Raw genomic sequence first — 15,502 nt, 5'->3', positions numbered from 1 at the left:
ACAGAAAGGCAAAGTTTAAATAAGAAGTTTAATCATTTTACAGTTTCTCTGCATGTCTGTTCCAAATCAATTTGGTCAATTTAAGTATATCTTTTAGAAATGTCGCATCATTCTCACATTTCAGCTTTGAGTACATAACATGGTTACCAGTAGGATTGAGGGACACAATTTGTAGTAAACTTAAATGATCCTTTAATGAATATGAAGAGGCAGCAGAAACAAGCTGATTTAAGGTGATATATGGTGAGCTTGTTAGCAAAGAGCAAACCTCCAGCAGGTATGGAGCAACATTAGCATTCATTTGGAGTCGTGTTGACCTGATCAGTGATTATAAGTGAGACCAGAACTTCCAGTTTCTCTCATTCAAAATCCAACTGATATCTATAACTACAGTGATAACTGTAACAGGGCCTTACTCAGCAGTGTGTATTATGGCTTTCTTGGTAGTTTTGGAAAAAAGTATCAAATATATTCAGCATTTATGTTTTTTCAACAGTGTTTAACAAACACCATTTCCCATAAGACTCAGACACTCCAACAACAGTTCTAATTCCCAGGGTGTCAGATAATTCAATTTTTTTTATAAGGTCTTTGTGTATCATAGCCCCCACAACAAGCACAAACCACATCGCGGTTAGGGTTTAATGTGACACAGTCACCGTTTGGTGAGGTTTAGGCAACAAACCAACTTGGTCAGGGTTAGGAAAAGACAATGTTTTGGTAATTTGAGTAGACTTTTGCTTTTCTGTGGACTCGAACAATCCTCTCCTGGGTGAAAGTCCTGGTTTGTTCCATCCAGTCGCTGCTGACCTTCTCCCCGCTAAGACTTTACTCATCTTTATACTTTGTGACATGACCTTCTGCGAACAGCTTCGTCAGACTGCAAAAGACAGAAGGCCCCTTATGCGTATGTCTTGGATGCCAGAGTCTTGCGTATCTCTCTGACAATAACGCCATCATTTCACGCCCTGGGAATGAGAACAGGCTGAACATTCTCCAAATTGATCAGCTGTGTTTACCAGCTAGTTGCTAACTGTATCTGTTGTTTGCTGCTGGGCAGGTACCTGCAGCCGGTTTTGTGAGCTTTTTTGTTGTTGCTAAGAACAGCTGCTTTGTGTAGCTTAAAAAACACTGACGTTGTGGAAGTGAACCAAACCAGTAAATATGTTGAAATATTGTTTATGTAGGGCTGGGGTTAAAATGCCTAGCTTTGCACATTGGAATCATCGCTAAACAGTTGGCTTGGCTGTGTTAAAATTAAAAAGTACACTAAACCAATTTATATTTTGTATCTTGTTTTTTTTTGGCCCATACATAAAAACAATGTGTGGTTAGACTGCAGTAGGAATTAAACTTTCAGAGTGCAGCAACCAGAGGTTTATAGTTTTATACATGCATGTAAAACTGCTTTCATCTGTGTAGGCTACACCTGAAACCACATAAGTTTCATTACATGCATGGTAGTTATATTCATTCAGCACCTGCCTGCTGGCGGTGAGCCTGTTTGCTTATATGTATGAGCAGCATAAAATGTGCCCATTTGTCTCTGTTTTTTATTGTTGGATGGTTCAAACTCAAACACAAACACACACGTCACGAGAAGTAATGCCATGTGAAATGAAAGGCACTGTTCAATAACGATTTCCTTCTCAGATTATGACACACTCTGCTGGAGCATTTTGCCCAGCATGTAACAGGATATTACACACACAACACACACTGGAATATATATTTATATATATATATACACAGTATATACATTGGAGATGTAGAGCCACCAGAGATCAGAAGGATGTTATCGAGTCTAACCGGCATTTAAAGCATCGTTCTCTCTTTCACTCTTTAACTGATCTCCATTTCTCTCTCCCTTCTCAAGTCTTTTATCTCTCAGTACTTTTTGTTTCCCACCAGTGCGATTCTCTTTGTCTTTCTTTCTTGTTTCTTTCTCCTCGTGATTCTCCGTCGTTATCAGATTACATCTGTCTCTCTTTTCCTCTACTAGGCCTCAATTCAATTTTGTTGTTGAGCTTCACATCCTTTCTTCCAGACTCCTCTCCTCCTTTGTTACACAGTTTTCAACTTCTCACCTATTCACCCTTCTGCTGTTGTACTTTACCACTCATCCGCATTTCTCTCCTCCTGGAAACCCTCAAGCTCTTCTTTTTTTTTTTTAATATATCCTTTTATCTTGTCCCCCTTTCACTCTATGTTTCCTTGCTGTGGTGCCCTTACATCTTTCCTCTCTGCCGTCGTCTTTTGCAAGTTTCTCTCCTTATCCCTCTCCAACTCACAGTCTTGTCTAATCTGTCAGGGAACAGCCCAAACTAATTGTGCTCAGCAAGAAGCAGGGAAAAACAATCCATCTAGACTACAGTGCAATTTATTGGTAATCAACACAGATTACAAATATTTTCCCTTTTCACTGTCATCAAAGAAAAGATTTTGAGCTCTTCTTATAGTTATAATCCTGTTTGGAGCAAACGATAATTGTTCTCTGTATGAAGCAAATTGGAACACCGACATGAACATGAAGCAAGGCTGGATTACTAACCGGACAAAGCGGTATGTAATTACATTACATGAGGTTCCACCTATTTTGATTAATTGTAAGAAATATGCACATGCTTGAAACATAGAAAGTCTGATAGATGCTCCATTTTGTGACCCTGGCTGGTCTTGCAGAGGTCTGTGTGAAATTATAGTTTTAATGGCCCATACTTATTTCAGTTCATATTGTGATTATTTGTTGTGTTTTATTAAATTGCTTCAATTTCTTTCTGTGTCAAGTAATTAAAACACAGAAAACCTGAGGCGAAGTAGCATTATTTAACGAACAATTATTTTCACTATCAACATCTGACAAATGTTTCTTAAATAAATAACTGATTAACATATTTAAATTGCTTTGTTTTGTCCTGTTCAACAAACACACAAAAACGAGTTTACAGTCACTATCGTCTAATATATTAATCAATCCTCTAATTGATTAATCATTTTGTTTACCGGTTTGTTTATGAGTGCCTGGGGAAATAATGAAACTGTCATGTGGAGGGGAAACAGGGGCCCTATTTTGCCCTGGGGCCCCATAGGAGGTAAATCCAGCCATAGCATAAGCTAGAAGTGTGTGTGTGTTTCAAAGGGTTTTGTTATTTCGGCGTTCCAGTGAACAGTGACAGGGAAAAGAGAGAAGGAGCTGACACGAGAAATGTTTGATTTGAATTGAGAACATTGCAGTTTTGTGCTCAGTCAGCTGAGCTACACTGACACTGCTGGGTTTGTACTTTTATTTTGAATCCAGCAAACTGGAACATTAAAATCCTGGCCAAAAATAAAAAAGTTTAAATCAGTGGAGCACAAATTAGACTGTTCACCAAAACTACCAAACATCCCCCAGCAGTTTCATTCGCTTAATAAAATACCTGTATGTTTTGTTTTCACACTCATCAATTATGTTCCAACATTGTTTGGAGATGGCTTCTGACTCATACCAAATCATCGCTCTTATTTCTCTGGATTGTTCTCACTGAGCAAATTCATCTCAGGAATCCCCCTTTAAACTTAATACATGTATACCGACAGTTTTAGACGATTTTAGGATTTTACTGATCAGTTTTACAGCACAGATGAGTTTGAGATCTTTTATCAGCATTTTCACTGTATTACAGCACATGAAATGTATACCAGCGTCTAAACTCCGTTTAATTAATTTTCAGTAAATGACGGACACTTAGTTTCTTTGGTAGCTAAACGAAGTAAAGCTTATTATAGATCTTTCTCTGGTTTGTCCAGAATTGTCTTCATGGATACAACAACATTTCTGAATCATTTCAATCCTCAGTTTGTATCTGCTTCATTTATTCATAAAACATTGATGATGATACACTAATCCAAGATCTGATGTTACAATAAGACCTACTTATGAATTTTTGAAATGCTAATATTCAAAGAAAATGTCTAAAGTTGAACAGTGATGAAAATATGGGACACTTTTTATTTTACTCAGTGAGAAAAAGAAGGCCTCGCTTTGTCCTGTTAATGTCTCAGCAAAAATATACAATTCTCAAGTGCCCGTTCCTGTAGTTATCGGCGTGTCATGTCTCGTATTTCCAGCTCGACACTGTGATTTGCATGAAAGCACAAGATTGGACTGCAAGTGTCCATCAGACCCTGCTGGCTTCATCGTGGTGAAAACGTTATGACATTTTATCTGAAAGCAGTCTGGAATAAATAATTTCAGCATTTAAAGGAGCAGTTTGTTCCAACACATTTACAAATATACTTCCACTCAGGTCAGATAAGTGCAGTGTGGCGTTGCATTGAGGATCGTAACATTTTGTCTTCGTAGTTGTTTTAAGATTTATTTAGAAAATTATCTTTTAGATTTCCCTGAACTCAGAGCTCTGAAGCCTGCTTACATCTGTTAAGTTCTTGGGTGGCATTTCTGCATTATGTCAAGAAAAGTTAAAAATATAACATTTTCTGTGTAAAGAGGCCGTGTAAAGTCTGATAATTTCCCTCACTATAGTGAGTGTTGGTTGTGGCCAAAGATTAGTTTGAAAACAGAAAAAAAGGATTTCAAACAAAGTGAGGTTACCAAACCTTTATAGCCTGCTCCTCATTTGTGTTTGAGGCTTGTGAATCAAGGCCACATTAACCGCTGCAGGCTTAATATACTGGCTCTCTTACCAAACTGTTGGCGGTTGAGTTGCATTGTGGGTAAAAGGTGCCAGGTTTTGAACAATGTGTGATAATGGAATCAAGATTTCCTTGGTTGTGCTGCATCAGTTTTGAACCTATTTTGGAGGGCAGTGCTAAATCAGTGGAGTATATTTTTAAACTTATCCCTAAAGATTCACTCACAGTGCCCTGAAGTCTCAAATATAGTCCCAGCTCACAGTTGATGTTTGTAAAGTTTACCCCTCCCGTTGTCCTTGGGTCAAAATGACCCGCAGCTGTGTTCAACCAAGTTCTATTTTATTTTCATATTTTTTGGGATCATTGGTGACAAGGAGGCTGTGAGGGTTTCTTTAAAGAATGATCACCAATGATCCCAAAAAATATTTAAAAAAATATAGAAATAAAATAGAACTTGGTTGAACACAGCTGCGGGTCATTTTGACCCGAGGACAATGGGAGGGTTAATAGTGAGCAGGGCTGAAATTTGGAGATTTGAGCCCATGATGAAGGTGTACATTGAAGTGCATTTAAAAGCTTCAAAAAATATTTCAAGTGTGTTTCCTGTTGCACAAACATAGAGAATAAACAAGGCACAGTACGTTTTCTGGGAGTGTTTTGAGACAGACAAAGTTACATTATTTTATGTCTTGCAGTATTTTTCTCAGTTCTGGATTATTTTTGATCATATTTATGTTTCACATTTATATAGTCGCCTATATTGTAAATGCACCTACAACAAAAGCCATTGTTGTTAGTGACAATTGGAACAACTTGATCAGTGTTACCATGGCAACATAATCATGTGACAAACATTAGGCACCTGTGCTATGAATCTGACAATTTTCTTGCAATATTCAGCTAAGAAGACATCAGCATCTCACCAGAATTTAGGAGAAAACATATTGATGCATACTCTCTGAGACACTGGTTTCAGGTCCTCCTTAATTAAACATCAAAATCAGTGTTATCTAATTTTATAATCATCGTTTCATCACTCTCCCAACAAATTTCTTATTTAAGTCACCTCTAGTAAATCACTTCTGGTTTAACCTTGCTTTTTCTTTCTTCACTGATTCTTTGCAGCTAATTCTATACAGACTATAAAAAGACTATTATCATACAGATATTATTAGAATTTGAGCAAGGATAGTTATCACGAACATAAACTCAGGAGATTTTGAGAGTGCTGGGATTGTATCTTCAATCTGTCAACCACATGCCATTAGTCTGAGTTAACAGTGAACCCAACTGACTGAGCTTGGTCAGAAATAATAGAGACTAACAACTGAACTACCACTGGTCTAGCCAATGAGGAATCAAGAAAAACACCCAAAATACAGCTGTTGTTATGAATCTGTTTCCAGGTGGCTTTTTATGGTTAATCAGAAAGATTATTCAAAGGGCCAAAACCAGAGCGGGCTAACCGTTCGCTTCAAAATTAATATTTCAAAAGCTTGTACCTTATCTCCAATGTGTTTTATGTTGCATCCAGAGACATTCATGTACGCATCTTCATGTATTTGAAGTTCTCATTTGTTGCGTGACTCTAATCTGCCAGCTCACCAGTGGCCTTCGCTTATTTTCTTCAAACACACACACATACACAAACTTTTACATACCAAGCAACAAGAAACACTCAAAACGAAAGGATTCATTTTAGCTCATAAACTTGAAAGAAATCCAGACTTGAAAGGCAAAAGTTGAATTGTTGTTGAAGTTAATCAAATAGAAGCTCGAAGAGAGTGTGTGAGAAAGGGAAGTTTCGCCAGTCCATTTGTGCACTTTAAGCATTAGTGAACTGTATTATTCGGTTACTTTTAGAAGACTTTTAGAAGCAGTTCGTTGATCAAGGAGACATCAGCTTGGCACTCACAGCCACTCAAAGGCAGGCAAGATGGCATTAGGAAAGTAAATTTGAGCTGTAGCCTGCCAAAAGGGCTGTCTTCTGTTAGTTAAAGTGAACAGCAGTCCTTATATGACAGTCATTTCATGATGTCTTGTTCTGCCGATTCTGTATCATGTACATCCGCGCTGGGGACTATAATGGAAGAGAAAATAAGAGCACGGTAAACCACAGCGTCCGCTTTGGACTCGGAACATGAAAGATGCATTTCACCCACTTATTTCCGGGGAATGTTAATTTATCAGATGCCATTTGCGTCTCGGTAGCCTCTGGACATTTTTAGTAACACAGTTTGTCTTTCATATTCACACTAAATGAAGGAAATTCCCGGTCTCGAGACACCGCTGGTGGAATCCTCTCTTCATTCTCTTCCAGTTACTGTTTTTAGACTTTCTAGTAGCAAACTAGGCAACATCACACATGCACACACCGCAAACGTGAACGTTTCCTCATCTCTCACACTTTCCAACACTTCCTTTTCACTTCGATGAACCCTCTCTTCTTCCTTTCGTCTGCATAGAAACAGCCACAGGGGTGTTCCCTCAGAGCTGCAATTACAGTCAGGGAAAGCATGTTATCCTCTCTGAATATTCATTATATCAGGGTGTGGGAATCTGTGTTTATGTGTGTTTATGTATGTGTGTGTGTGTGTGTGTGTGTGTGTGTGTGTGTGTGTGTGTGTGTGTGTGTGTGTGTGCGTGCGTGCGTGCGTGCGTGCGTGCGTGCGTGCGTGCGTGCGTGCGCGTGTCTGTGTGGGTTTCGCCCCACTTATTTTCCGCCTGTTCCAGGGATTTCCATGCTGTAGGACCCAGACATTCCCCAGAGTTGTGACTATGTGTGTAAAGAAATGTGTACATGCTCATCAGTGTTCGCTCTGTCACCGTCTCATTCAGTGATTGGGGCTGGCTCTATCCCAGACGAAGGTTCAGTCTTTTTTCCTCACATGGGAAACAGAGGCTTGAGCCTGATTTTCCTGCATTTACCTCTTTTTTAGAATCTGAGCTGCATTTGATCGGGCCGTCTGGATGTGAGTGTGCCTGCATGTGAGCTCAATTGTCCCTGCATGTCTCGCCTGCTCCCTTGGCAGAGACTGGCCAGCACTGTGTCTGGCTCTATGATAGGAGACTTCTGCAATCAGAGACTTAACACAATTACAAAGGAACGATGGCCTCAGGGGGACCGGAAGGGGTCAAGGAGCGGTTGGATGGATAGCTGAGCAAAAAGATGGAGGACATCACAAACACCTCCAGCAGGTTACAGATGTGGCCGCAGGATCAGAGGAGGGATTCTTGAGGTGGAAAGTGTCCTCCCAGACCGCACACCTTCACCTGTGTAAAGACCTCAGCCTATCTTTGGTGCTGTCATTTTCACACATTTCTCCCTTTCCCTTTTGTCTCACTTCTCTCCTGCTGGCCTGCTCTTTGCGTTTCTCTCTTACTCTGTCCTCCTTCTGTCCCATCTGCTTTCCCTCGCCTTTCCTCGTCCCTTGCCCTCTGCCCCGTGATGCCACAGTTTGTTAGAATTAAGAAAATAACACAAGACACAGTTTCACCATAATCCTGTTCATTTTTTCCTTTGGGCTTGTTCTCTATGTTCAAGTTTATTTTAACTCTTTACTGCCCTTCCTCTCTGTTTATTTCTCTCAATAGCACTCACATGCACATATGCATAGACAACCTACATTTCCTCATCCCACTCCTTCCCAACCCCCCCCCCCCCCCTGTCCTGGTCATGTAGGCCAGTGGCACTCACTCACTCCCATTGACAGATTACTTTCCTAATGGAATTTAATTATTTATCCCTTCCTCATGGCGATTTAGCCAGGAAAAGACCGACAGCAGCAGGAGCGTGCGGGAGAACAGGAGGGGAGGGCGGGGAGAGGAGGAAGGGAGGGGCGCTCATTTCCTCCTGTGGCAAGAAACTGGATCACCTCTGCTTTGATTTGGAGAAATGTCATTCAGCAAGAGAGGGAGCGAGAGGGAGGGATGTTGGAAGGAGGAAGAACAGAGAGGTAGACAGAGAAAGACACGCACACAGTGGGAGCAAAGAATGAATGACGGCTGGTTTGTGGACAAGACATTTTTTGAAAGTTTGAATTAGTATACATTAATTTTGGTGCATAACAAACAAAAAACTGTTTTTGTCACTTAGGAGGACATCCGAGACTTTGCCTGAACTTAACCATAAACATCTAACTCCAAACTTAAGCCAAAAAACAAGTAATACCCCTGAAGTTTAACAGTTTAAGTTGTGGGAACCAGCTTTTTGGCACCAAATGGGAGGTGAGTCCCCATAAGGTGACTGTGTGAATAGGTTTTTGTCACCAAAATGTGAGAAGTCACACTCACAGGCAAACCTTTGGAAGTCTGTGCAGAGAACTTGAGTGTTAGACAACCTGTCTGTGCTTCCCTCTCTGTACCTCTTCACTCGCTGTTGCACACACCTCTGCCTTTTTTCTTGTACCTCCTTTTTCTCTCTTCTTGCCTCGTCTCTCCCTGCGTTTCTCTCTTTTTGACTCTCTCTCTCTCTCTTCGCACTGGGGATCCTAATTAAGCTTGGCTGCTCTTTGATGTTGTCGCCTTGGCAACAGTCACCATGACGAGGCTGGGTCTGCACAGTCTCTCTCAAACTCACTCAGGCATACACAAATACACACAAGTACAGTACACATACACGCACATTCTATCGAATCATTACAGATTACAGCCAGCGTTTGACCCTTGGTTCAATTGATAGCTTACACAATGAGGCAGGTGTGTGCGTGGGCTCCATATGTGTGCACACATGTAATCAACATGTGTGCACACATGTAACAACAGTGGAACAAGGACAACACATACACCCTGCTGTTCTAGATATAGATAATGATGAATTCTGCCGTGTGTGTAACCGTAGGTGGTTAAGGAAGTGGCGGAGCTTCATAACAAACTGTGACGCAAAGCTGTCTTGCCCGTTTGTTCTGATGTTTGACCTGTGGTTGTATTTTTTTATTTTTTTTCCCTAAATAAATGTTTGTGTGGGCTAAAAGCCCTTGGGATGAATCATGTGATAAAGAGCAATTGTTAACACTGGCTGTTTCTGGAGGCAGTACAGCTGATTTACAGTAGGGGAGTTCCTCATTTCTCTCCTTGTGCCCCGACCTTTCTGTACAGGCTCCGTTTTCTGCTTCCCTCTCTCTTTAACCTTTTCTGTCCTCAACGATAATCTCCCATCAAGGCACAATTGAGTCCTAACATTTTGATTTTGTTTTAAGAAGTGAAAATATAAATGTTTTTGCTCTGCTAAATTTCAACCTGTAAGATGCTGTACAATTAGGCCTGTCACAATTATTAGAGTTAGAGTTCAAATGAGCAGAGCCTGATTATTTGAGCTGAATGCAATCAATTTGCAAAATCATTAGAAAAATTTCCATTCGGGTGTGTAAAAACATTTAAATGAAACTAAGTTAAATGTCAGATTTCCATCTTGTTGTCCCTGTTAGAGGTTTGATTGGCACTTAATGGCGTCATCTTGTTACACCCCTATTTTGATTATTGGTATATGTCATTATTAACAATCTCTTTACCTATATTATTGACATTTCAGTAATATGTTAGTACTTATGTTGTTATTTATGTCATATTTGCCTTGTTTTATTAAAGGCAAACAGAAATGTAATTTGTGTGCATATGATTCAATGTTTAATGCTAAGAAACAGCTCCTCTTCTTCATAAGTTGTTTATTATTGTTAAACTGTGTCTCAAATGAACAGAAAAAATACTTCAATTGTTAATTGTAATTTTTTGCACAACAATTGTTCGTCAACTACAATTTTAGGATCGTGACAGCCCTACAAACAAAGCGTAATTCTTCATTTTTGTGAGGTGTGAAGCCATGTGTTAACAAAATAAGCACTGAAAAGACAAAAATGTCTTAAAAAGAGACTTTTTTACTGCCTTTTTTTCTACCTTTTTTTGCAGTGCCCTCCTTTCCCTGATATTTCCTCGTTCCTATCTTTATCTCTTCATTTCCTCTGCACTTCATCCATCTCTTTCCACCGCCTTATCCTCTCATCAACTCCACCACCACCTCCTCCTCCTCCTCCTCCTCCCTCACCCCGAGCTCCTGTCAGCACCGTCTGGAGGAGGGCCCTTGTAATGAAACCTGCTCTTACTGCTTCCTTATAACGACGGCTTTGGGGGCAATATAAAGAGCAACAACAGCAATTATGCATGAAATATATCAAAATACACTGAGGGAAAACTGCAATTAAAGTAACTCTGCTTGGCACGTGTACACGAGAGTGGTAGAAATAACAGAGTAGTGGCCTTTAAAAAAAAAATTTTTTAAAAAGACCAAAATATTGTAATTGTGATAGTTGTTTTTTCTTAAGAGCTACAGCTCCAGATGACTCAACATCTTTGCTATAATTTTAGTAAGACAAGAGTTGCAGGTTATATGAAGATGAACCAAAGCACTGTGTGGAGACTGAATAGATTACTGATTAAATAGATGGTGTTTTACATCTCAGGAAAGACATTTACTCTGAATTGCTGCTGGTGTCTTTAGTCATTCAATCAGTCAACCGTGCTGATGAGAGGACTGAGCCAGCAGAGGATCTTGATGAAAAGTTTTCCCAGTGACGTATTAAAAGAAGTGTAACTCTTTTCCTCACTTGACTCTCCTCATGTGCTTCCTGTCCCTGCAGCTGTTCGTCATCGACAACGGAGCGGACGACTGGCGCATCGCCATGACGATGGAGAGGGTTCTGCTGATCTCTCTGGAGCTGCTGGTGTCGGCGGTGCATCCAGTTCCCGGGGACTTTAAGTTTCAGTGGCGGGCACGGCTGGCCTTCTCATATGCGCCTTCACAGGCCGAGGCTGACCTGGACATGGTGCTGAGTGTACCCATGTTCCTGCGCCTCTACCTCATTGCCAGAGTCATGCTTCTGCACAGCAAACTCTTCACCGACGCCTCCTCCAGAAGTATAGGTGCCCTAAATAAGGTCAGAAGGGTTTTGTGCTTGCAGTATGCATTCAGGAGTGTTGTTGTCAAAGGTTTAGCTGGGAAGAGGTGAAGGCGTTGTAAAGGTATTAAGGTCAAGAGCTCTCTCCTCTGAATTAAATCTGTGTCCGTGCTGTCCCTTTTATCCCTAGCCTCTATCTCTCTATCTGAAGTTCTTACTTCTCCTCTGTTCTCCTAGTCAACCTGTTTCTTTTAATCTACAAGTCCAAATCCCCTTCCTCTTTTTTTTGTTATCACTGTCCTTAGAGACTTAGATGTAAGCTATGGTGAATATTTTACAATGCAATATGAGATGGGAGCGTGAAATGGGAACAAGATATTGCATACGGCTCAAATGGGCCATGAAAAGAAAGGACTGGAATGAAATTGCAATATTAGTGCGGAGAAATGTGTACAAGTCATGCAATACATGATTGGTGCCAGCTTTGTAATGACTTCAAATGCGAAACATTACTGTAAGATCAGGAAGCAGAGATGCGGCTTGTTGTGGGAATTAGCAAACATGGTGGAGGGATGGAGGGCAGTAGGAGGGATGGAGCAGATTTTAGATTGGTGATTTAGCAGGTTGTTAGTGTAACTGCGACGGCACTCTCCTGACCCTCGGGCTACAGTGCAGGAGAGAGGAGGTGAAGCTGCCATCGGGAGTGCAGCTCTAAAATGACAACTCACTTATCAGCTGCTTTACCCTTCCGGGCCTCAACCATCACATGATCCATCAGCCAGAATTTGATGGTCTGCCTCTTAATGACAAATGAGCCACAGATAAAAACTACACTGGAAATAGGCTAATTACTTACTAAGACACTATATAGCATGGCCGGAGTCAAAGGGTGAGCCCTGATCTCGACTTCAATTACAGTTGAGATTCTCTGAGTCCTGCTGCTATCAAAAGCTACTCAGTAGACTAATTAGTAAAACATCAAGCCTGTGTGGGAAACCAGAAGAGCTGCTCAACACTAACTCTTGAAAAAATGTGCAATACAATGTCATTTATCAGCTCAACTAAACTGTGTGTGTGTGTGTGTGTGTGTGTGTGTGTGTGTGTGTGTGTGTGTGTGTGTGTGTGTGTGTGTGTGTGTGTGTGTGTGTGTGTGTGTGTGTGTGTGTGTGTGTGTGTGTGTGTGTGTGTGTGTGTGTGTGTGTGTGTGTATTTCAGGTCCATTTTAACACTCGGTTTGTAATGAAAACCCTCATGACTATCTGCCCTGGGACGGTGCTGCTGGTCTTCAGCATCTCTCTGTGGATCATCGCTGCCTGGACTGTGCGAGTGTGTGAGAGGTCAGTAACAAAGTTGGTCCATTTTGCTGTGTGTGTCTGTGTGTTTGTATTCATTGTGTGCGCATGAGAGCTTGAGTGTTGGGCTGTGATTGGACGAGGAATTCAACTGAGCAGTTAAATTCAATTGGCAGGAAATATAATCTGGGACGTCTGTGCAACATAATCCATTTTTAGACTTCAGTTTATGAGGCTTTCTCACCAGTTGTACACTTCATTTGATTCAGTCAATGAAGTTGTTACTTTGTTTTTCTAGTTTGTCTGACAAAGAATAAAAAATACTATCAATATAACTTTTGACACTCCCATTCAGCGTTTCTAAAGCAATAAACAAGTTACTTAATTTTGTCGTAGCAGACTAACGCAGTTTTGAGCTGACATAAAGACAATAAGATTTGATTATTGTTTCCAAACTGTACCTTCTTCCACAATACATTTGTTACTGGTGCTTATACAGACAAATGAATTAAGTTAGTATAACATAATTGTAATGACAGTGCAATATACTTTAATCATCCAGTATTAAAACAAGTACATAAAGCCAAATCTTAAGTGTTTCTTTCAAAAAAATATTTTTCATAAATCAAAATGATCAGTTGTCATTTATAGGCATCTTAAAAATTATGATTTAATATGTTTGGATTTCAAGAAGTCATTTTGAGGTAAGGGTTCATTCTTGACCTTTAAAAAAGGAGTTTCAATGCACTTATTTGCTTTCTTTATGAGAGAAATGAGAAGTTTGATATTACTCTGATGTCAGTCCTGTAAATATCAGGCTACAGTCAGTGGTTTAGCTTGGTATAGAGATAGGAAATTGTAGCGTAGCTCTGCATATAAGTAACAAAATATACCTCCTAGCAACTCTAAAGTTTACTATGTAACATGTATCCTATTAACTGAAAGGACAAATGTACATTTAATGTGCAAAAAGCAAAGAGTATAAATAAGTTTTGGTTTATGGGGGCTTATGAGTAGGACTGCTTCCTGTCTGGACACAGTGACTTCCTGACGTCACTGGCAACGAGTAACAAGTAGTGATGCCAAGAAGTTACTGAAGAAATTAACTCAATTTTGTTACCTTTGGAAAGAGCTAGACTAGATGTTTGCCTTGTTTGTATGCCAAGCTTAGCGAACTAGTTTCTGGCTGTAGGTTAATAATTTGCACAGAAAGTGATATCAATCTTCTCATCTAACAATCTGCAAAAAAGCAAAGTGCATTTCACAAAATGTCAAACTATTCCTTTAATTATTTATTCCAGTTAGGCATGTTTTACAGAAGGAGATACAGTTGTCAACCAAAACAATATTTCATATCTTAAAATGCCTTTATATCAGCTTGCAACATTATAATGACCATTTATTAATTGTTTTCATACTAAATAGGGGAAAAGAGGGGTTCAAATAAACTGGCCTATCCACAAAGGAGAGGAGAAATACTTCACTTGGTCCTTTTAAAATATTGTGGGTTTTTTCTTATATGTATACAGGTAGAGCAATTAAAATCCCACTTGATTCAGCTGTAAACATAAGTCTGCAGACGAGTGATTTATCGACCGTTTTTTGATCCAGCAGGCAGATGCTCTAAAGTGAACAGCTTTCAAACATATCTGTCTCTGTTGTTGAAGAACACTGTGGCAAACTCAAAATCTAATTGCTCAGTTACAGTTAGAGAGTGATAATATCATTTTACGAGTTATGTAATGTTATTGATGTAGCATCAAGTAGAAAGCAAAAAGTCTGCACTGATGTGTCCAAATGCTTTTGGAGATAATCAGGGAAATATGGGGAAATGTCAGTTGGTTTATAAACGTGATGTAATGCATCATTGCCCAGCTGCTGGGAAGCCCTCATATAGTTCACATCCAACTTTAACTGGGATTTCCTCTGCAAACCAGATCAATGCAGAAAGAAGCATGCACATCTTAATCAAACTGCTTTAAACAAGTGACTTCATGGAAACTGTGTCTCTTCAGGCAAACAAATAGGAGTTCAGAGTAAATCTACCATCCAAGGCTTACATTTTTCTGGTGAATAGCTTTTTTTTTTCATTTTGATTCAGAGCTGCACCAGGATTGGTTGCTTTGGTAACATTGTGGCGTGGAGGGCAGGAATGATGGAGGCAAGACATGCAGTTATGTGTTGTGTGTCAGGGAAAATTGTCAGACACGTGTTTTATGTTCGACGCCCACATTTGCAGATAGGACCAGTGGGCCAGTTGTGGTTTTCATTCATTATTATTATTATTTATATCTTTTACTACTGACTGACCTTATTCTCTGAACACGGACGCTGGTTCCTTTTAGGTATCATGATGCTCAGGACGTGACCAGTAACTTCCTGGGAGCCATGTGGCTTATCTCCATCACTTTCTTGTCCATCGGCTACGGAGACATGGTTCCTCACACCTACTGTGGCAAAGGAGTCTGTCTGCTCACAGGCATCATGGTCAGTACATTCCCCCTCCTGCCTCTCTCCCCTCTCTTGCTATCTCACTTCCTCCCGCTGTGCTGTCCTCGCCGAGTTCAAAGGTCAGCAGATTAGAGAGCATGCTATCATTTGCGGGAGAAATTCTGCCATTTGTAGAATTTGGGCAACCCTCTCTGAATTAGCCTGCATCTGTGCTTCTGTGTGTTTTGGGTGTGT

General features: G+C 40.2%; 1 protein-coding gene across 1 annotated transcript in view; it reads left to right on the top strand.

Moving 5' to 3' along the window:
* The window catches only part of kcnn3 (potassium intermediate/small conductance calcium-activated channel, subfamily N, member 3), a 48,498-nt gene that overhangs the window by 14,751 nt on the left and 18,245 nt on the right, over window positions 1-15,502 (top strand). Inside the window, 3 exon segments of the mRNA XM_069695909.1 lie at window positions 11,268-11,564; window positions 12,741-12,862; window positions 15,163-15,304. Coding sequence (XP_069552010.1) covers window positions 11,268-11,564; window positions 12,741-12,862; window positions 15,163-15,304 — 561 coding nt within the window.

The sequence above is a fragment of the Brachyistius frenatus genome, unplaced genomic scaffold, assembly GCF_029030835.1.
Source record: "Brachyistius frenatus isolate BFR_SWC_R1_liver_20210118 unplaced genomic scaffold, ASM2903083v1 Contig_20, whole genome shotgun sequence".
NCBI classification, from domain to species: Eukaryota; Metazoa; Chordata; class Actinopteri; family Embiotocidae; genus Brachyistius; species Brachyistius frenatus.
This window is presented reverse-complemented; position numbering and strand designations above follow the sequence as displayed.